This window comes from Python bivittatus, unplaced genomic scaffold (assembly GCF_059951505.1).
Source record: "Python bivittatus isolate LINGU-HERP-01145 unplaced genomic scaffold, Pbiv_v1 ctg000570_np1212, whole genome shotgun sequence".
Lineage (NCBI taxonomy): Eukaryota > Metazoa > Chordata > Lepidosauria > Squamata > Pythonidae > Python > Python bivittatus.
The window spans coordinates 15,846,934-15,870,746 of NW_028277097.1; the positions used below are offsets into that span (position 1 = coordinate 15,846,934).

General features: G+C 39.2%; 1 protein-coding gene across 5 annotated transcripts in view; it reads left to right on the forward strand.

The window, feature by feature from the left end:
* Positions 1-23,813, forward strand: part of DYM (dymeclin) — a 203,318-nt gene that overhangs the window by 101,880 nt on the left and 77,625 nt on the right. For all 5 annotated transcript variants that reach the window (XM_088152700.1, XM_088152701.1, XM_088152699.1 and 2 more), the window contains 2 exons: positions 1,126-1,239; positions 3,206-3,300. In XM_088152700.1, coding sequence (XP_088008826.1) covers positions 1,126-1,239; positions 3,206-3,300 — 209 coding nt within the window. The remainder of the gene's footprint in view (positions 1-1,125; positions 1,240-3,205; positions 3,301-23,813) is intronic.

Consider the following 23,813-nt stretch of genomic DNA (forward strand, 5'->3'; position numbering starts at 1 on the left):
ATTAGGGAGATTATCAATGTCTCACTGAGAGAGGGGGTGATACTGGCCACTTCGAAAGAGACAGCATTGTGCTCCCCTTTGAAGAAGCCTCCCTGTTGTACAGACTCAGCTTTCCCTTTGTGGACAGTATTATGGAGAATGTGCTGGGGCTGCAGCAGTACCACTCCCTAGAGGAAGTAGATTTCGTAGATCCTTTTCAGTCAGTTGCAGATCTGAGCAGGCACCAGAAACCACATATACTGCTCTGGTTGATGATCTGTGTCAAGACCTGGATGTGGGGAGCATACTCCTCCTGGTCCTTTTTAACCTTCTTAATGGCATTGGATGTCATAAATAATTGTATCCTTTCGAACCACCTACAAGAGCTAGAATTTGAGAACATGGTGTTACTGTAGTTCCAGCACATCCTGAGTAAGTGGATCCACTTGTGGGGGTTGGGAGAGAGAGGCTGAACTGTTGATTAGGGGTGGAGTTTCTCTCTCTTTCTCTCCCCTGTTTTTTAATGTCTACATGAAGCTGCTGGGAGGTGTTATCTGTTCCAGGTGAGGGTATGCTCAGATACACTTCTACACTTTGGGCCAAGCCAAAGATATTTTGGAAGTCTTAGCCCAGTGCCTGGAGGCTATAAGGATCTGGATCTGGAGAAACAAGTTAAAAGTTAAATCCCAGCAAGATGTCACTGTTTTCCAGAAACCATCTTTCACTTTGTCAGCTGTAGTGGTATAGCACTCCTTTGAAGAAGCAGATCCACAATTTGGGGATCTTCCTAGACTCCAAATAGGAAGGTGAAAGCCATGGTTAGTTGGTCTTTGCCCAGCTTTGGCTGGTCTTCCAATTGTGCTATAATACAGCTAGATTCACTCTTATCCAATAGTTGTGTTAAACACCCGACACAGTCATGTTTTTCTTTACATTCTTTACTGCTGGAAAAGTTTCTATGGTCATCAGACATTGACAACTTTGAAGAGGGTGATTTGTATTTTAATTTTAAATATTTTATATTGTAGTGGATCATACCTAGAGTTTTCATTCATCACTTCTCCACCTTAGGAAATAGAAACTGAATTGAGAATATGAGGTTCAGTTGTCAAGGTCAATACATTCTGTTCCTCTCTATCTTTGCAGATATTGAAAAATATTACTTGGTACTCAGAACGTGTACTAACAGAAATTTCATTGGGGAGTCTCCTGATTCTTGTAGTAATAAGGACCATTCAGTACAATATGACAAGGACAAGGGTAAGTTGTGTAATTCAGATTTATTTCAGGTAGAACAGATATACCATTTTCTACAGTGGCAACCAAAGTTCCCAACAAAAGCTAACATTGTATGAAGAACTCTGTCACTGGGGAGAACAATAAAAGCCTGAAGAATGTTCTTTATGAAGAGCTAAGGAGGAAAGAGATCTGAAATGAAGCCCCAATGTTGTATTACTCTACAGCAGTGTTTCTCAACCTGGACAACTTTAAGATGTGCGGACTGGGGAATTCTGGGAGTTGAAGTCCACACATCTTCAAGTTGCCAAGGTTGAGAAACACTGCTCTACAGAGATGAAATAAATACAAACGAAGAAGAAAATGTTGGAAGTGTCAGTTGTAACCAAAACACTGAAGTTGATCAAGAAGTGAAAAATATAAATGCTCAACTTCTAGTAACTGTCTTATTTTTTTCTCCCATTGAATACATGAAGCTACCTTATACAACTAGGCAACTAGACTGTCAAACGCAGCGTGCTTTGTAATGGCTAGGAGCCATACTCTTGGATTTCAGCAAGACTTCCTTAACTTGCTTCACTGCAAAGTAATCATCACTAAATTCATAAAATCATAACTGCAAAGTAATCATCAGATTTGTCATCTGAACTATTGTCAGCCCCACTAAGGCTAAAACTACTTTTGCTGAGAATGGCTATAAGAACAGAATTTTGGAAGTCTGATTGTGTTGTACCTCCTACTACTACTTATAGTTCAGTGAATTAGGGAGGTGTTTGCCCGAGCCACTTCCAATTGTCATCAGGCTGTTGTGGACCTAAAATATGCTTTACCCCTTGGCAAGAAAGCTTGCATATCTTCATCAAGGTCATCTTTCTTATGCTATACAACTATAAACCTGGTGGTATTGTGATGGGAACTTTGTGAAATAGTATTCTGTATGGTTCTTTATGTTTCCAGAAGTTTGGATTTTATACAGTGGTACCTCGGGATATGAACGCCTCTACTAACGAACTTTTCGGGTTACGACCAACTCCGGCTGCAAAAATTTACCTCGACGTGCGAACTCCGCCTCGGGGTAGGGTCATTTTTCCGCCCTGACACGTGGTCTGCAGCCATTTTTCCGCCCCTGACACGTGGTCCGTGGCCGTTCTCCCGCCGCGCCCGGCCATTCTCACGCCGCGCCCGGCCGTTCTCACGCGGCGCCCGGCTGTTCTCCCGTAGCGCCCAGCCGTTCTTGCGCCGCGCCCGGCCGTTCTCCTGCCGCACCGTGCCGCGCCCGGCCGTTCTCCCACTGCCCCACGCCCAGCCGTTCTCCCGCCGCGCCCGGCCTTTTTCCTGCCGTGCCGCGCCCGGCCGTTCTCCCGCCCCTGACGCGTGGTCCATGGACGCCAGAACGGATTAACGGTAATTACATTGAACCTTATGGGAAAATTTGCTTCGGGGTGTGACCAAATTCGGAGGGCGGAACAGATTAACCGGATTTACATTGAACCCTATGGGGAAATTTGCGTTGGGTTATGACCAACTCGGGATACGCCCAGAGTCACGGAACACATAAAGTTCATATCCCGAGGTACCACTGTACTTCTATTTTAAAATGGATCCCCTTTACATGGAAAATGGTATACCAGCTTGCAATTAATAAAGGGAATGTGCTGTTATAAGCTTTAATTTGGGGGAGGTAAACTACATTTCCAAATAAAATAAAGCTTGAAATATAAAGAGAGCCACTTTACCTTTAGATTTTGATCAGCATTAATGAGCTTAGCAACCGCTCCATAAAAGACCTAACCTTATTGAGCTGGAATGACTTGAGCTATCAATGAGACTTACCCCTAAAATCAGAACACAACTTTGGTTTGTGTTTATTGCAACTCTGCCTCCCGTAAACAGATGGAAGACAAGTGAATTATCTCCTTTTGACCGACCTTGCGGTATACAGGAAGAATAATCTGATGTGTGTGTTTTTTCTCCACCTCATCTCTAACAGGACAAATACCTTCATACAAATTGTTTGGCAGCTCTAGCCAATATGTCAGCACAGTTCCGCTCCCTTCATCAGTATGCTGCGCAGAGAATCATCAGGTAAATTCAAGTCTTGTACAGAATAATTCAACTAGCTTTGTCTTAAATTCTGCAGGAAAGAGCCAGTTTGGTCTAGTGGTTAAGGCTCCAGGCTAGAAAGCAGGAGATGGTGAGTTCTAGCCCTGCCTTAGGCAGGAAAGCCGGCTGGGTGACTTTGGGCCAGTCCCTCTCAGCCCAACTCACCTCACAGGGTGGTTGTTGCAGGGAAAATAGGAGGAAGAAGGAATATTAGGTATGCTCAATGCCTTGAGTTATTTATAAAAAAATAATAAAGGCAGGATAAAAAATCTAAAAGAAAGAGAGAGAGATTTGAATCTCCAATTCCTAAATTTAAATCTTGACCCTGAAGTTCTATTAAGCTTCACAGAGTCTAGATTAAATGTTTATGGATGGTAGGGATAGCAAAAACTAATATCACTTACCCTGAGAAAAAGCAAGTAATTGGTAACATGTTGGAAAAAGAACTACTTAATCAGTATTGAATAAATGAATAACTATTGAGTTACATGAAATAAGTGTGATTGATACAGATGAATGTGAAGTGAGGGTCCTATAATAGCAGATACTTTGTGATTATATGAAGCATTTTATTTGGATTGATGAAGCTGCTTGATGTCCCTTCTCAACGTTTTAAACTTCTTGTTTTTGAGGATTTTTTTTTAATGTGATCTGCCTGCCAAGGAGTCCCTCCCTGTAAATCTGCTTTAAGAAGACCACGCAGTGCCCATAATTATTTCGTGCACATTCAATTCCTCACTAGGCCTGCATGGTCCAACTGTTGCCATACGCCAGTGCAGGGGTGTTCGTGTGACTCAGAACAGAGAATTTAACACAGTCTGTCTTTCAGAAAAGGTTGTCTGTACTATTAATCTTCTTAACATGGAACCCAAAGAATTCAGAGTTCCTTAGTACGTAGCTTGAATGTCCCTGCTTCCTTGGTCTTGTGATTGCAGAAATCTGAGGAAATCTAACTTACACAATTAAAAAAGAGGCCAGATAATATAGCTGATCTTCTCCTTCAGCAAGACCAACATATTAATGAATAAACAAAACGCTCTTTTTATGACCAGAGTTCCTTTTACACATTGTAGAAATTTAAAATGCTTGGAACCCAACCCTTACCGCCTTCCTGCTGTCTCTCTTTCTCATGTCTTTGAACGCTTGACTGTCTTTCATTCTTGCCTTTTGTCCTGTTTGCTACGTCTTCCCAGTTAGATAAGCAAATGCTTTCAGGCCATTATTTCCCTACAACACTTGTGATGCCAGAACAAAGCATCTCCTTACACCCAGATTCTGTTTGTTCTTCTAAACCAAACAAGTCCTCCAACAATATGTTCTCTCTCAAGAGAGCTTTCCTTGGAACAGTGGTAGCATTTTTAGTAACATCGTGGGTTGATACTTAGAATACTCTTGAAAAAGCAATTAGGTTCACAGGCTTATTTCAGCCTTGCTTTATTGAACAGGCCATTGTGGCTGGGTACCCACATTGCACTAAAGTTTCAAAAGGCAGAGTTTACAAACTACAGCAGCTGGGTTCACGTATCACGCTAACTAAAATCACAGAAAATCACATTATGACATGATGCAGGAAATCAGCCAGTCTTTGCTGCCTTCCACTGAGTCCTGCAAGTCTATTTGCTTCGTCTCTAGAATTCTCTTCAGGATGTTTGTTCCCACTTGGCTTGCTCTGAGCTTTAAAATCTGTATTTGTTTCTCTTAGCATTGCCACTTCTGTAGTAAGTCTTTCTCATGTTTATATACTTTTGTAGAGCACTGTATTAAGTTTTCTCAGAAAAACCACACACCAAAGCTATAGTTTCCGCCTAGCGTCTGAATAGAGAGAAAAAGAAGGGAACACTTGTGCCTTTATGTTCCAGGCCTGCTGGTGGGCCTTTGGATGACTGGGCCTTATTAAACAGTTTCAGTGCATTTCACTTATGTGTAATGCAGGGGTATTTAATTTCTTGACCACTGTCTGTTTTTATGGAATGGAAGCCTTAGCTTATTATCCCCGGATACCAGGGCGTACACTGCTGTGAAAGAAAACAAGATGGGATATGTCTGAAAGTGTGTTTTTGGGTAAATGATTTTGTTTGTACTGTGTAAACCCTAGCAGAGAATATCTTAGTAGGATCTTTTGCCCTAAGGGATATTCATTATTGTATAAAAAGACAAGTAGTCATGATTAAATCTTCCAACTCCAAGCAGTTTTGGGGATGACACTGATTATTTCTGTCGATGTTTGCTTTGAACCTGCATTTGGGATAGAAATCACCCAAATGAATAATCTGTGCTGAGGAATAAATGGGGAAAATGCATTCCTACTGGGTTTCTTGGAACTTTTAGTGGCTTTCATCAGCAGCAGCCATGGTTTCCTTCTAGACAGCTGAAGATTGTTATCAGATACCTTATTTCCTAGCTTTATTTCCTGGTCTGTTTTCAAGATCAAAACTCTAATACATTCAGGGGTGGGAGAAGGGAACATGGCACATGATAGAAAGAGACTTTTCTGATTTAAGTTAGATTAGTAGTTAGTTCCTGAATTGGTAACCCCTTAATACAGTCTAAAAATAATTTTAATTGTGTTTTGATCATTCTTCATTATAACAGAATTGATATGTTGTGACAAAAGCTATAATTCTTTACAGGGGCATTCACAGCAAACTGTAATGATGCCAGATTGACAGCACATGTGATGATATCATCAAGCAAATGTGGCTCTTATGTACTGGCATCTCTAGTTTGATGCAAGTACGTAGGTCACAGCATTGGTGTAATGATGCAACACAGATTTAATCATTTGCCCTATCTGAAGTGGCCAATTCCAAACAATGTTTCTGTATTATAATCACTCAACAACACCTGACTTTTCAGAGTTTGCTGGGAAGAAAAGCATTGAGAAATAGAGGATTGTAGCATGTAAGTAGACTCTGGACAAAGGAGATGAGCAACAAGGATAATTTTAGATTTCACAAGACTGCAAAGATGTAATGATTTAGGTGAAGGATATTCCATTCAGCTCAGTTTTAATCCAGTGCTTTGTTTTGTTTTTAACTACAATAGCTATGGAACTTTCCACTCAAAATCTACTTAGCCATGGAGCTAACAAGAGAGCAGAGAGGCATAATTCAACATTCAACCAGATATTCTAGTAATTCCTGCCTAAATGCTTGAAGTGATTCAATTGCTACAGAGGCCTTTTTGAAAATCTCCCTCTAAATACAGATTGCCAGTATTTTTTGCCATTAACAGTGTTAATGGAGTTCTATAAATGTATTTCTTTTTGTTCAGTTCCTGGCTAGGAACTACAAAGTACCATATGACTTGGGTGGCCATGTCCTCAAACTTAGGCATTTTCAGAATAATTATTAAATTATTCTTATGTAAGAGTGGATAATATCTCAGTCTAAAGCTATAATGATATTCACTATGTGTAGCTTGCTAAGTATGTTTCCAGAATTTAAGAATATGCTAATGGTCTTTTTATATACTTAGTTATCCCTACTTTGCAAATGATGTGGCATAGACGTTGGTGCTCATAAAACAGCAGAGTTACTTAGGACAGAAGTTAAAGAATTAAGTCAACTAGCCCCTGCCAGAAAAATATTGAAAACCAATGTGCTTAAAATAATAGGTATTGAAAAATACATTATTTTTAATGCTTATTTCAGAAATATTACATGGATAACTAACCTTTAGCCTTAGCAGCTGAGTTAAGCAGCTGCCTGTTTCAGGAGTCTGTCTTCTACTGCAGGGCTCATGGGTGCATATGAAGAGTGTCATAACTGCCATCACGAAATGGCTGCAGGGAAGGCCCATTTACAGAATGACTGAAACAGAACAGTTATAAAATTCCCAGTTTCATAGAAAGGCAAACTTGTGAATCCACAAGATAAGTAGGTTGCCCAAAAGCCTGAATTAAAACTCATTTGAATCTAGTTCTGTCTGTTTCAGGATCAGCCCCAAACTCTTTTTCTAACTTTCTCTAATACCTTATCTCCAGGACTCCACACCCCAATCACTCCTTCCCTCCTTCCTCTCTCAGATACAGGAAAGCTTTTCTTTCTTCCATCGAGCCAACTCGGTTCCTCAGCTGCCTCAAACCTTCTATTGTTATCTAAATTTTTTGGGACTCAGATCTCCTGATGCCATTTTGCTGGGTTCTCTCAGCCTTCCTCAAGCCTGGCACACACATCATTATGGGTAGATGTGAAAAAGGGAGGAATTTTGAGAAGTAACTGGCAGGTATAGATGAATATTTCATTTTGAAATAGTTTTATCAACTGGGAAAAAAAGGAAGGCGAGCATCGATGATCCCAAGAATGTCTGTCTTTCATGTCTATTAATAAAAAAGTTGCCATAAAAGCACTGAAAGTTTTATTGGGATAACCACAGGATTGCATAAAGGACACTGAAGAACAAAGTGCAGCTCAAACAGATTTTTCAGTTCTATTCAGGAGAAAAGTTAGGATTAACTTACCAGTTATATTCATATTAGAGCCATAACATTAGAAAAGCAGCTTCAGGAAGTCTGTACTGAGAGCAGAAGAGCTCCTGTCTCCTGCCCTCTTCCAAAGACAGTCCTATGATTTTGTTGATCTTTTTGATCCATCTTACCTGTTGCCTTCCACTTCTTTTACTTCCCTTAACTTTGCCAAGGATAATAGCTTTTATGTTCTGTCATCAGATTGCATCACATCCTGAAACTGTATGAGCTTTTGCTTGCTGATTGCCACCTCAAGGGAGCAATCAGTCTTTATTTGATCCAGGACTGGTTAGTTGGTTCTTCTTGCATCCATAGCCATCTTCGGATTCATCATTTAAAGGCATAATTTGTTGTCCTAAAAATATCCTTATCCTTCTGGATCTTGTTTAACTTTGACATTGTCTTCCTCTCTAGAATTAATCTCTTTATTTCTCCAGTTCATGTTCCATTTTTATTTATTCTTGAATCCAAGAAAACTTTTACCCCCATCATTTTTCCACCATGAATTGTAAGTTCACTAAGCATGCTGGTTGATGTTATTTTTGTCTTTTTAATATTCAAGATTAATCCAGATGTTTCATTTTCCAGTTTTACTTTCTTAGCGAACTCTTCTCAGTGTTCTTTACTTTTGGCTAGCAAAGCAGCAGTGTCTACATATCTTAAATTGTTAGTGTTTGGGCCTCCTGTTTTGATTTCAGCTATCATTTCTAAACCTGCTATCATAACTGTATAAATTAAACAGATAAGGGGGCAATATGCATCTTTGTCTCACTCCCATTTTTATTCTGAATCACTCTACACAAAGATTAAAAACTCATTACTCCCCCATCCAACACACATCCTATCTTCCCACACAGGCACATATGAAACTAGGACAGAAAGAAGAGTGTCTTGACTTTGATAAGCAAAAAAAAAAATCTGCTCATAATATGGAAGAAGGATTTTTTTCCCCTCTCCAGGATTAGTTGTAGAGGATATTCACTCTCTTCCTTAGTCTGATGACAGGAAAGTATATTAATTTTTAAATGCCTGTTATCATGATTTTGATTTTGGTTTCATTTAGACTAGTTTACTCACAAGCCATAGCTTATGTGAGGCTGCCAAATCAGAATGTCAAACTACGATGTGAAGCTGCTTCATCAACTACAAATTGCACTGATTCCAGTTTGCGTTTACATCAAAATTCATAAGCCAGTAAAAAATTACAGTTGTGGCTAACACTCCAGGAGAGTGCTTAAGTGAGAGAGAATTTAAGCAAATAGGCAACTGGATACAGTTATCTCAAACTATAGTTTGTCATACATATTTGAATTGAACTTATTGGAGGACCTGATAATATCCTTTCAAGATGTTGCAGATTTTGGCCAGGTACAATAATATCTAAGAGACATTCCATTTTACATAGTAGGTTAGGGACCTTCCCTTCCATAACTTATGCAAAGCAGCTGATTTCAGTAGGAATAAATATCACATCTGTTGCTTATTTAGGAGTAAATGTGTGAACAGGAAGAGCTATAATAACAACTTGAAACCTTCCACAGTTGAGCTGCCTAATGAGAGCTGCAGTTGATTTGCCTGTTCAGAAAGAACTGCATTTCATATTGTTGTGATCTTGAGTTTGTACCAGCTTACACGTGCAGGAGAATAAAGTGTGAGTTCTGATATAAGCTGTTAACAGCCGAACCAAAAGGAATGGATGAGAATATACTTTTTTCCAGTTCTGTAGTGTGATATAAAAAAATAAAATAGAATTGATAGTATAATTGAAAATAATGATCAGGTATGTATTTATGTCCATGTATTGGGAGGAGAATAGATCAAGCTGCAGAGAGATATAATTATGCTATTACTCAGCTTGTCAAAGTAGTGTTTTAGGCCCTTAATTGAACTATCTTTTCTGAAAATCTAGTCTTGACAGCATACAGAAGACCAGCATGCAAAAATCCCTCACTGTCTTTTCATCTCTATTTATTGTTCATTTGACACACATTGAAATTCCACTTTTGTTGTTTTCCAGTAGATACGTAGTATCAAGTTAATTATGTTTCATGATGAAGTGTAATTAATTTGTGCCCTATTGATTCATACAACGTAGGCTATGTGCAGATAGGAAAACCTTGTTAACTCTGAGTTTTGCCAGAACTGATGTAAATAATACATGCAAATAATATCTCCCTGCCATTTTGTCCTCACCCCACCCTTCCACTTAGTTTGTTATGCTCACACTATTCTAGCAAAGCAGGGCAATGGCGCTGTTCAGCTATGCAGAGTTTGTATTAAGTTTCAGGGAAAGTGATAGGGAAGCGAGTCCTTCTGCTCGTCTCGCCACTTAATGCAACGCATGGCAACAAAGGAGAGTAAAAATGTGTTTCAGAGTTTGGTGAGACATGTAAAATAAAGTAAGAAACGTAAATCAAATTACAACCATACCACCAAAATATTGCGTGCTGCCGAGCATAAGCATAAGCTCCCTATGACAGTCTACCTCTGTTGAAGGAGTCTAGAGTTTATTTTTGGATCTCTGTGTCAAATAGAGCAAAATAGTCATATAGCAATGGAAAAAGTCATAGCAAGGTCTGCAGAAAGCCTTCCTCTTCTCTCATGTTCCCCCAAGTACACTCTTCCATATGGTCTTATCAGCTAGTAAACATTCCTTGAATAACATGATGGGGAAGAACCAATGTGTGTGAATATTGGCTCTACAAAACAGGCACTACAAACATGAATGCAAATTAATGCCTGTCGTTTGGGCGGAAAATTATCGTTTCAATAAAAACTGTAGCGCTCTCCTCTTTCATTTCTTTGAAAGATGGACAACTCATAGTTTTTGCCAAGGTCAGCTTCCTCAAAGTAAAAGAAAGGTAAGTTGCTGCTCAAAAGAAATTGCTGGGTGTTAACATCCATGAAAAAGTGTTTTATATTGGAAATTACTTTTTGGTCTGGCTATTTTTATAGGTTCATTTCAGAAATTATGTTGTTTTTTTCCTCTTAAGATTTCACTGGTTTGTTTCAGAGGCTTACATGCCAGCTATTATGATTCTCTTCTCTGCCATAGTGCCAGACAGGCACGTAAACTGTACCAAGCCTGTGCTAATCTCTGGTGATAAGCAGCTGGGAATATAAAATAGTTTAGATCAGTATTTCTCAACCTTGGCAACTTTGAGATGGGTGGACTTCAACTCCCAGAATTCCCCAGCCAGCCATGCTGGCTGGGGAATTCTGTGAGTTGAATTCCGCACATCTTAAAATTGCCCCGGTTGAGAAACACTGGTTTAGATTCTTATAGGACACAGTGCTCATAGGAAAAGGAGGGGCAGCAGATATGGAGGTGGCAAAGGGGGAAGTCATAAAACACCCAGGAGATTGATGGGAAGAAGCTTAGAAATTGAGGTAATGGCTGGCAGCTGCAATGAACTTAGCTCTAGTGACTGTTGAAGATGATCTGTTGGCTTTAATCCAGAGAACAGGTGGCTAGTGATGCTAAAACCGATCAGGTGATATTTGTACTGCTGAAAGCTCATTAGATCATAAGTCCATGAAATGTTCAAGGGGGAGGCCCTGAGAAGTTCACTGCAGAGGAACATCATGGAACAAAATTACTAACCAATACAGAGGGCATAGTGGGGTGTGCCAGAAGATGGAAGAAAAAATGATCAAAGGTTGACTTATCAGGGGGTCCCCAGTGAATCCAGGCCAACTGCCAATTCACGTCACTGAGAGAGTTGAAAAAGTGCCAATAAGTTCTGCCAAGCTCTTTTGTTAACTCTAGATAGGAGTAGTATTTATTATTAGCATTTATTAAATCAATTTATCAGCTTCTCCAATTGCCAAGGCAGCTCCAGGCGATAAATAGCATTTTAACATATATGTTAGGTACAGACGTACAGTAATCCCATGTTATAATTTACTAAGATATACATGCTTAGAGGGACTAGAACTGAAAGTTAGAGTGCAGAGAGAAAAGATGTTTAACTCAAATTGCTGCTGTCTAAATTATCTCCAGAGCAAGCAGGGGAGAGAAACTGTTCCCGATAGAATACAAAGCAGCTAGCGAGGCATGAAGCTAGAACTGAAACTGCTTTTCATGGTCTTTTAAGTTAAATAAGAGGAAAAATGGAAATATTACGTGGCACTGCCTCTTCCAGTCAAACTCTTCGAACCCTTAAATGTATTCTGTGACCCCCACCCTTCAAAACAAAGATTTTCAGGGAGGCTTGTAAGGCGTTTCAAACCACAGTTTAAAACATGTGCCAATATTCATGTCAGTCTTTTTTTAAGTTGAAGAAATAATAGGTTAGAAATCTGTTTATCTGTAAAAAAAAAAAAAAGTGATTTCATGGCGGTAAATTATCCTATCCCATCTTGAGGCATATTAACGTTCAAGATCTTTTTGCCTAATTTTTGTCTTTAGAATTAAAAAGTGTTTCAAAACTATCTTACTACTAGTTGAGCTGTGATGACTCTTATAAGCTAATCAGCTACTCCTGTCCTGGAAAGCATAACTGCACATAGTGGAAAGTATTCTAACAAGGAGAGAAGCCTGTTAAAATAAGGGTTGAAGCTAGTGTTGATCACTTATCATACAAAGACCTTCTAAGAAAACTAAGTCTTAAGGTATTCTATATGGAACTCTTCATTTACACATCACAAATACTTCATCCTGCTTTTATCTTGTTACAGCAATAATATTTTCTGTATTAAGTCCCACCGTTTAGCTACATCATTAGAATGTATGTGGAACATACAGACTTGAGGTTTTGTACTACTGTCTGTCGTTTCCAGCAAGGAAATATAGTTAAACGTTGTTTGAGCCTTGTTAAATCTTACATGGATCCAGAAATTGGTATCTGGTAGGATATTAATGCATTCATTCTCCATCTGGTGTACCTAGGCATACTGCGTTCCATTAGAAGGGTGTTGGAATCAGGAGTGTAGAAGGCTAAAGGTTAGACACATTGCCCAGATGTAGCCTCTCAACATTGGGCTTCAACATGTATGAAACTGTATACAATACCCTGGCAAACATCTACGTCAGTGGTTTTCAGCCTCAGCAACTTTAAGATGTGTGGACTTCAACTCTCAGAATTCCCCAAGCCAGCCTGAGAGGTGGTTTGAAAATTAAAGCGAATTATTATTATTATTATTATTAGCGATGAGGAAAAGACAGTATCATGGGACAGAGAAAAGAAGCTTTCAGTACAACAACTTTATAGTTTCTTTAGTGTTTAAATACATTGTTTTTATGGATATGATTTGTTTGGCCAGGTTTCCCCAACCTGGTGTTCTCAAGATGTGTGGACTTCAATTCCCAGCCTTCTCCAGCCAGCATAGCCATTGCTAAGAATTCTGGGAGTTGGCATCTGCACTTCTGGAAGGAGCCCAGGTTGGGTATACAAAATCAATGGTATAAACTAGTTGAATATAAGCTTTAGTATCATTAAATACTCCCAGGTACATTTTTATTATTTTGTAAGAAAGAAATGATACTGTCTAAATTCAATTCAGTATTCTGGCGATCTCAGAATACCGATTTGATGTTTGCACTGTCTTTAAAAACAACTCATGTAGAAATGTCTGCAGCAATTCAGTTTAGATGTTATTAGACCATGAATGATGGGGGCTAGGTCCACATTTTCACACACACACCTTCTTTTATTTTAATGGATTTTGATGGTGGTGTCTTGATAGTTTCTGGTGGATGTATGCTGCCTGTGAATTGCCCACCTCTGCCATATTCCAACAACCATGTAAGTTAAACATCTCTCCACCTTTTGAGATTAACCCTGCAGTAATAACTATAGTTAACTAATTATTAGTAATAACTTAAAAATGCCTCCCATTCAGTAACCATAAAGCATCTTTAAATATGATGGGTGACTGTATCAAATGAAATGTCTTGAAAGAACAGTAGGATTGTCTCCCCCAACTGCCAGTCTACCATCTGGTATAGGTGATTCACAAAGGAAGTTTTGATCTCAGAGATAAATTGGACCACACTAAAAGGATTAAAACAGTTTCATCTAGGAATACCAAGAGCAGTGATACCAGTACATTCTCAAACACTTGGGTCAAGTAAGACGTTTTATTCAGGATAGTAATTCAGATTGCTTGGATCAAGAGTAGAGTCCTACAATAAAAGTCTTGCTACAGTCACTTTAATAACGTCTCACTCTGAGACCTTATCACTGAAGACACACAACACTTACATTGAGATAAAGAAAAAGGAATGGCAGTGTATAAATGGAATAAGTAAGTTCCCCAAATAGGTTATCGTTGAAAAACTGAGAGCATGTTAATATGACATGTAAAGCCATTCTAACCAGTTAATATGAACATGCAGGCCATCTTTTTGGCTAGCTTCAAATTTCATGTACTGCTAATTGGAAATGGCATCTATTCCAGGTTTGGGCAACACATTTTAGCATGGTTAAGGAACTGCATGCCATGATAACCAACCAGAAAGGTTTAAGGTTTCAGACTTGCTCAGAGATAACGCAGGGCTTTATAGATACGCTGCATGGCACAGAGAATTTTGAGAACTCAAATTGTCCTTTTTTATATTTGTATTTGTGTACATTTGGGAGGATCTGAGCAAATGATCTCAAGCAGCTTGCCACCTGGAAACGGTAGGCCATCTTTAGAAATAGCTCTTTATGGTTACTCAGTCCTCTGAAAGAATAGTTTTCAGATTGTTCTGAAATTGTTTGCTTGTTCTCCAGAGAAATTATTTTCATATTAGTTGGGCTGCTGACTTTGAATCCTGTAGAGCAGTAGTTCGAGAACATGAATAATTTTTAATATTTCTTTTAATAAAACAGATTGAAGTATTTTATTTTCTATAAACTCTTCAGATTCATGCAACACATAAACCCGGAAAAAATGTTTATGCACCGAGAAGGCATTAGAGATATTTTATTAGTTTCATTATCTCCCCAAATGAGAGAGTTTCATCCTTAAGTAAGAACAACTGTTTTCAATAGGAAAACTCCAAACCGCACGTATTGATTTCCCAGGCTCCAGTTACCCAGACATTCCAAGTGCTAACTTTTTAGATGGCGATATCAAACATTTCAGTACATTACTGCCACATAGCTAGAAATTAAGTTGACTGTAAGAGGAAAATGTACAGCCCATAATCTGCTTGGGTAGCACATGTCTCCTTGCCTCACTCAGTTATGAAGAAAGAGGAATGCTGGTTGCTTTGGGGGCTAAGTTGTAGAAGTCTCTGGGAGAATGTATTATTTTTGCTTTAATAACTTCCTTTTCATTGATTTAGTAATAAAATGCAGATATTAAATACATATTTTCATTTTTTTAAAAACAAAGTCATTGGCTATTTTAAAGAGAGCTCTATGGAAAAACACGATCGTTGTGCACCATTTACCAAATGTGGAGTTCAAATCTGTTTTTTTTTTTTTTTTCCCCCTCCCTGTGAGAGAAATCAGGACAGCTTGATAGCAGGGTTTTAAAACCAAAGTCAAGTCAATCTCGCATTAAAATAAACATGACATCTTCTGAAATTGTCTGTGGGTTTTGCATTCATTGTGAGCAGCCAAAATGGAATAAGGCAAGATCAGTTGCTCAGCCTGGTGTCTTCACAGAAGACTCCATAACATCTTTGGGCATTGGATCCAATGTGTATTTTCATGGACAATGCACACACTGACACGGGATAAACTACCACAAAACTTTAGTGAACTCACTCCCCGTGCTAATCTTGTGATCGTTTTCTGTGGGAGATCATCTAGGACTGTCACAGATGTTCTGGCAGCTGAAGATGCCACACTGCCAACAGGAAGAGGAGGAGGGTTGTTTCCAAATATGATTTTAATTTATAATCATTCCTTTAAATTAGGATCATTTTCATGTATTTACAAAAGTTAGGTGACGAGGGGAAAAGCACCAACTTTAGGCTGGGCAGTTGCCTGTCTTTCATAGCTCTGTGTCTGGGGGATTTTATTCCTATCAGGAAAGGAACAGGACTTCCTAGTCATGTCTCTGACTCTCTTCCCCATCCTTGTGTTTTCCACTGAAGTGTTTCCTCCCTGTGCAACACTTTGCTTTGTTACTAGAAATAAAAGACAACCGTTTTCCGTTCTTGTTGTAATTAAAAAGCTGAGCCTGAGGAAATTCTACACTGAACCTGGGGATGCCGTTGGAACTGAAGTTGTTCCCGATAATCTCAGAACGTGAGCTTAAAATGTGCCCCATTGAACTTAGTGGGAGCTGTCTGGTTCCAAATAACCTTGCCCCGAATTCAGTTGTGGGTTTTGATCCCAGTACACTTGTTGAGGGGAATCAGATACAATATGGCAACCATTTTCAACTTGATGCTATCTGCATTGGCTCAGTATTATGGAGGTGAGAGCCAGCATATTTGGAGGGAAGCACAAACTCAGAAAAAGTAAAACCACGTGTCTGGGTAACATTTATTGTGAAGCTTCTATTTATGAGATCCAAAGACAGTGGAATTTGCTGTAAAGTAAGGCAAACCCTCCAGAATTCAAAAGCCGTGCCCACTATGATTCATGGACTGCAGGATTCACCAACCCATAATTCCCTAACTACTGTGGCAAACTGGCTTATTGTTAACTGCTAAGATTCTAGCAGCTGGTGGGAAAGCTTCAGAGCAGTGACAGAGGACTGAACTTGGCTGTTTCATTTCTCTAGTTGGAGATGGCAGCTTGTAGAAAACCACACAAACTGTGTGACTGTTCCCATAACATTTTATATTACATCTTGGCACAAGTGCCTTTGTCTTCAAGTTGCATGAAAAGGTGGTTTGAATTTTCCCCCCGAAAAGTAACATCTACAAACCCTGGTGTGTTTTCACCCTGCCAAAGCCAGCAGCCCCCTTTGTGTCGCTAATGAAATCATCCTGGATTGTTGCATAGATTAATCCACTCTTTCTGCCTTTACCGCTTTTTGATTTTTTTTTTTTTTTTAACTATTGCTTTGCTCTTTGACATCTGCCACTGAACTTTGTTTAGATCATGTTTGGGTGCAGTTTTCTTAAAGGAAAATTCCTGTTTCTTGTTTCTTTTCTTTTTTTCTTTCTTTTCCTCCCTTTGCCCTTGTTTTGCAGTTACACCTGCCGCCACTTGCGGAGATATGTCTATGTCTTGGACAAATTGTATTTCCCCCACCAATCCCACTGCTCTACGCTGGAGCATTGCTTCTCGAGCCTCAGTGACAATGGAGAGGAACTCTTGTCTTTAACTTGTTCTCACATTCTCAGATCCTATGCGTCCAGGTTATTAACCTCTGCTCTCCACTTACTGCATGCTGCATGCCATGTGTGACCAGCCTGTGCATGAAAAAGGGGACAAATGCGGGGAGGCTGGGCAGATTTGGGATGGCCAGTAACTTTTTACTAACAACCAGCTATTTGTATCTTGTAACACACGCACAGTATAAAAAGCAAGCCAACTGTGGTTTCACACTGAATAAAGTAGAGTGGGGGGGGGGTCATTTCTTCCCAGAAGCTGAATGTAGATTTCCTTTGCAAGTACTTAATATTACTCCTTTCCCATATCAACTTCATCTTCATCTCCATACTGATTATTGCCTGACAAATGTAGGGGGAAATAGAATTGAACCCTTTGCATAGTTATATTGTACAGCATATTTTCAAGTCGTGTAGAGAACTAGTTATTATTTGGGAAGTCCATATTTTCATTCCCCTAGAAATTTTCTAGGCAATCTTAGGATTCCCTACAATATATTCAGAAAGCATCATTTTAGGTTGGAATGAGATGTTATAGTATATATGGGATTTCTGCTAATAATAGCAGTTTTTTTCTTTTTCTTCCCCAAAACAGCCATGTTATATATTTCTTCATTCCAACTGATTGCCACCTGCAAGGGGAAGGAAACCCACAATGTGATGTCATGTGTAACCACATGGTTCAGTATAATTAAACATCACCCCACACAGATGTGTGTGAGTAGAACCCACACTGTTGGCCCCCTTCCTTTTACCAGCCACATGGAGTCCATTATGTAGGGCCCTGATTTGTGTGCAGCTGCTGATCTGAGCCATTCCTTGGAAAACTTCAGTGATAAGAGTGCCAAGTGAGCAAAGAGTGAGACTCAGCTGGGGTAGGGCTAGTGGGAGCCCTCCACGTGTATAACACCAAAAGTAGACAAAGTAGAGAAATGAGACATAAGCCTGCCTGTATTATTTGTTCTTTTCTTAGTCAACTGAAAAAATAGTCGTGGTTGCAACTTGATTGACTAGTGGGTTGAATATAAGGCTTGGCACAGGCTAGCTGGCTAAATTTCAATCCCAATTGGACTCCCCCCCCCTTTTTTTTTTTTTTTGAAGCCCCTGGAGTACTTGTTTCTTCTTTCAAGTCAAGAGCCTAGAGGAGCATGAAAACATATTAAACAAATCTTGCGGCACGATTTTTTTGGTCTTGCTCTTAGCGAAGTGTTCTATTAGTCAGATCCAAAGATGTGGTCCAGATTTGGCCAAGCAGTACTTCTCAGCAGGATCAACTAAGAAACAATTGAATTAGTACCAAGTAGGCGCAAATGGGAAGGTCCATCTACATTTAATTAAGTGGTTATTCCCCAAAATTGAGATAAGCAAATCTTTTTAAAAAAATTAATATTACTGAGTCGCCTTTCAAATTTGTGGAAAAGCTTGAGCTTATACATGCTAAAAGCCCCCCTGCAAAGAGCACAGCACAGTATAGTTTCTCCAAATAAAATAGTGCATTTAAATTCATGCTACACTCACTTTGCACATTCTTTAATGTTTTATTATTGGTGCCAAGAATTTTGGGAAAGCAAGGGAAAAAATTGCATGACAAAATCTGACCAGAACATGGAGATCATCCAGAATGGGAATAACAGTATTCTGACTATGCGAGCATATAAGGCACAGAGACCACACAGTAAACATAAATAAAACCAGCTTGATTGTCAAGGGAAGAAGAAAAAGAAAATGTGGCATGCAATTTAAAATAGTTTCCTTTGCTCAAGAACAAAAGGAACAGTGTAGTTGTCTATAAAGAAAGTTTTTTTTAAAAAAAGTCTGTACAGAAGATGAAAATTTAGTGGTAAGAGAGAGGTTATCGAACTGTTCAGATTAAAACCAGGAATAACAAACATCTGTAGGAATGAAGATTGATTGAAGTTATCTAAATTGAGAGAGGGTCAGGAAACCCTGCTGATACAGGAATGAAAATTATTTTCTGATGTAAATCCATATTACCTGGTACAATCCAGATATGTTGGATTTCAGCTCCCAGAATTCCCTGTTGGCATGGAAGGAGGAGAAAGTGGAAATACCAGGTTTGAGAAGAATCTGGTCAATATATTCAACTGCTATGTGTCAGGCTGCACTTGGCCCAACTTGGCTGATCTCAAAAGGCTGAAGAATTAAGAGTGGTGGGCTAGACCAGGAAGTCAAAACAACATCTCAGAAGAAGGCAATGGCAAATCACTTCTACATTCTTGCCAAAGAAAACTAGATGAGCATATCCATTTAATGACTAGGAATCAAACTCAGCTGGGCAGTTGGGGGAGTCTTTTACCTGTTTTAGCTGCTAAGAGGAAAAATCAGAAACATTTGCATTTCTAGTATCAAAATAACAGAGCAGAGTAGGCATGAAACAACATTGCATGAGAAGTAAACTTCTGCATGTCAACTGACTGAATGTATCAGTAGCAAAATAATAAAAATTGTATGCATTACTGTAGTTTCAGACATTAAAGCTCTGGGTAGAAATACAAAGTATTTTGGCAGTTCATGTTTCCAAACCCACATTTCCTGACAGAACACTATTGGAAGGAGCGTCTTGGCAAAGGAGAAACAAAAGTGAGAAATCCGTAACTTCCTCCACATCCATCATTCATACTGTCTTAGTGTTTGGGGGATTAGGCTATTAAAAAAGGGTTTTGAGTCATCAGGGGAGAGAAAAAACAGTTCTCCTTGGCAAGTACCATTTCCCCTTTGTGTTAGCTTGCAACTGCTATCTGCTTCACACATTTGAATTCCTCAGTTCAAGAACAAAGTGGTGTTTTTCAGTTCCTCAGCAACTTTAAGATAAGTGGACTTCAACTCCCAGAATTCCCCAGCCAGCATGCTGGCTGGGGAATTCTGGGAGTTGAAGTCCACTTAATTTAAAGTCCACTTATCTTAAAGAATTCTGGGAATTGAAGTCCACACATCTTAAAGTTGCTGAGGTTGAAAAACACTGCACTAGAGCGATGTTCAGCAGCAGAGCCAAGCATCACTGCTGATAGTTTGCCATTCAGGCGTTGGCAAATTGGTACATTCCAGATGTCTTGGCTTTCAGTTTCTATCAGCTCCAGTCAATATGGCTACTGGCAGAGGATTATGGAAGCTGTAATCCAAAACACCTGGAGGATTTCAGGTTGCTTATGGTTTACACTCTGTACTAGCCAGATAAGAGTTTGCACTTTCCCTTCCAGCCTTTGCAGGCTGGTGCTAAGAGGATAAATCGTATTGCCATTCTTGCTTGTTTTCCATACTTGCGGAATGATCTGTTTCCATTATCAAGCTGTTTAGATTGAAGTAGTTCAGTGATTTCTTCATGTAGGTAAAACATAGTAAGCCGCACAGAAGATAAAGTCTGTTTTGAAAACTAAACAATTCTGTTTATGTAGTTCTGCCTGTCTGCATCAGAGCAGGAAAGCTTTTTTGAAGAGCCCAGGGAAGCCAACTAGGGCAGTGGCAGAGAGATTGATTAGAAAGTTTTTAAAGTGTTTTGCCAGCAGATCAATTGATATGTTGTCCATTTCTTGAACCATTAAGACAACCTTAATTCTTAAATTTAATCAATGGGCTGTTGTGGGCAGTAGAATGTGCAGTAAGTCCCAGAGAGCAACCTTCTGGTCATTGGGATGTTTCATATGTCATTTGTAAGAGCAAAGTGTGTACAGTGTTAGTCTATGTTACATGTTGGCAATGTATTTTGATACTTGAGGTCCTATGAAAGTGGCCCTGATATGTCCCATGGAGTTGGTGTGGCAAAAGACAAAGGAATATATTTGTTGAACAGCAGGGTGAGGAAGGGTTATATAGATGTTAAAACAGAAATACGTAAGTTATGCTTAAACCTATTTAGTGTCTCTCGTAATTGTATGCCACATTTACTACAGTGGATCAGGTCCAGATTTAGACATGTTTAAAGTAGACCTAACCTAATTCCAATTTAGGACTATTTTAACTATCCCTATGAACCAGGACAGTAATTAAAATGCTTTTTGGTGGGTAAGATTTAATTACCCTTACCCTTGCAATGCTGTTCTTTCCAAGATTTTATCAGGGTTATATTAATACAGATAGAAAGCAGGTCTTTCTAAGTATGAAAAATCTGGATCCAAACAAAACATTTGCAGCAACTCTTCTGCACCACAAACCTCTTTATTGAACTAATTTATAAAAATAGATCATTGAATTAATTTTTTTCGGTGGGCAGTCTTCAGTTTCTACTGAAATATTTGCCTGGGACTGAATAGTGAAATTTGCTTTCATAGCGCCCTGCAGGCGTTACCAGAAAAGGAGCAACCCCATCAAATTAATAGTGCAACTTCCTAATACACAACAGACGCATTCTCTCAGATTTTTTCTCTCTGACTGATTCAAACAAAATTGTGCCAGAGGCAAGGTATGAGATTACATTTAAAAAAAAATACTCCATAGTCATTGCTTCATTTCTGAGTGCCAGACTAGACCATTTCTGCTAAAGGGATTTTTTTTTTTTTAATCCAAAATGTGTCTGGAGTGTGGTGGTTCAGCCACATCTCTGCTTCCAGTGTTCCCAGTTCTGAGTGTTTTGATTAGGCGAGGCATCATGAGTCTGGGCTAACATTCTCTTTTTGGCATTAGATTTAAAAGCTCTCCCTGTCCTGGAGGCTTTGAGTAAATAGCAAAAGGAGAAAGAAGGAAAGAGGGGTCCAGTTTCAACAGATCCAATTTTGTGCAGCCTCCCTTTGCTGATAACACCTGTTTGGGCTGATCTTTCCAACGCTTCAGGTCAGGAGGTGGCCAGGTCTACAGTGGACCAGTTCTTATAATTAGGAGGCAGTGCAGAGACTCTGCACATTTCAAGGCAGTTTTGTCCTAGCGTGAAAATTATTGTCAATATACTGTGATAAGTAAAAGGACACCACTTGCTGTGCAGCAGCTATTTCTTCTATTCCAGTGTTTCTCAACCTTGGCAACTTTAAGATGGGTGGACTTCAACTCCCAGAATTCCCCAGCCAGCATGCTGGCTGGGGAATTCTGGGAGTTGAAGTCCATCCATTTTAAAGCTGCCAAGGTTGAGAAACACTGTTCTATTCCTTTGTATGTGCACAGATGCTCAAAAATGAAGGCACACAACATTTATGTGATGCTCGTTTTGTTTTGTTTTTTAAATGTGGGAAGGCCATTGTTCATTTATACCTCTAGGTGATGATAATGATGGTGATTATAATAATAATTTATTGCATGTATATGCCGCCTGACTCCCAGTGACTCAGGGTTACCAGTTTTCCTCCAAGTATGTTAGAACTACAATTCCAAGAATTCCCACTTCTCACTTTTGATCATGCTGGATGAGAATTCTGGGAATCATTGTCCAAATATATCTGGATGGCACTAGGTTGAGAGAGGCTGAACTATACATTTAAATTCCAGAGGAATACTGATATGCTGTATTCCCAAGAACCCTGTAATTATAAACTCACAGATTTATTCTGGCATAAACTTTTGTGCAAGTGGGTTCTAGTCCATGGAAGCTCCCCCTACTTAAATCTGTTTTAAGATGTTTATTTTCTGTGTCCCAGAACAGCCATACAGCCATAGTTTGTTTTATAACTTCTGCCATGACGCCTTGGTGTTTTTTGAAAGTGTATCTAGAACAGTTCTTTTAAATGTGCTGTATAAATATATAACCATATCTTTACAATGTAGCTAAATCATATACATCAGAATACTTTATATTAATAGGAAGTTATAAATGGAAGTATCCCAACCATAGATGTTTCTCATCTGCTTCAGTTCGTTTAGCTAATTTCTTTTTCATTCTTAAAATTAGATAGAATATTAGAAAATTGGTTTCTTTAGAGAAAAGAGTCTGAAACCTCATATTAAGGCAGGTTTGGGCATTATGTGACTCCCCAGATGTTGCATTGCAATGATTTCTCATCATTGAGCATGTAGGATGAGGAAGGTAGAATTAAAACATCTGGAGCTCCATCCAGTAGGCACTCTCCCCCCCAATTAAAGCTAAGCTTTCAGGTAAGTTTTCAAGCACAGCCTGTGGTTCTTGCCCTAACTTCAGAGCCCTTAAAAAGATGTAATAGCTCTCTTTTTATTTCTGCTTAGAAGAAGAAGAAACTACTATCAGAAAGAGAAAAAAGATGTCAGAGAAAAAGGAACTGTTGGGAAGTTCGCATGCCTCTACTTGTGGTACCAATATAGGAGGGGATGTGACTGTTGCTAGAAAAAATTGTCCACCCTTCATTTAAAGTGCATTTTTTTATTCATTAGCTGAATGGCCATAGAACAAAGAGATATCAAAATCAACAGAAACTCTGTGATGATGGAGAGGAAGAGAGGCATGCAAGTGGTTGAGTTTCCTAGCTAGCCTACACTGTAGTGTGAGTCAGGCCTAACAGAGTCTGGTCAACACTGTTGTGCATGGCGGATTTCTATAGAGAGATGAACTGAAGAAACAGACAAAGCCATCAGGGAACATAGTAGTAAATCGGAAGATAGAATCCTAGACTCTGATAGCATTACTGCATCTAAAAATATAGCAGCCTTCTTGGATATTTCAATACATTAGTCTTGCAGTAGCTGATCCCTAGGTGGGAAGGTCACTAGCAAGTGGTTTGTAATTTAAAGTACTTTCTGGCAGCACTGTGCAGTTTTCAGTAGATGCTTCTTTTGCTCCAACCTGCCAAGAAATTGGTCTTTCCCTATCATAACAATGCATTTCTGAAAACTGAAACTAATCCAGCATTATATTTTAAGGATATGAGGGTATAACAATATTAATGCCTC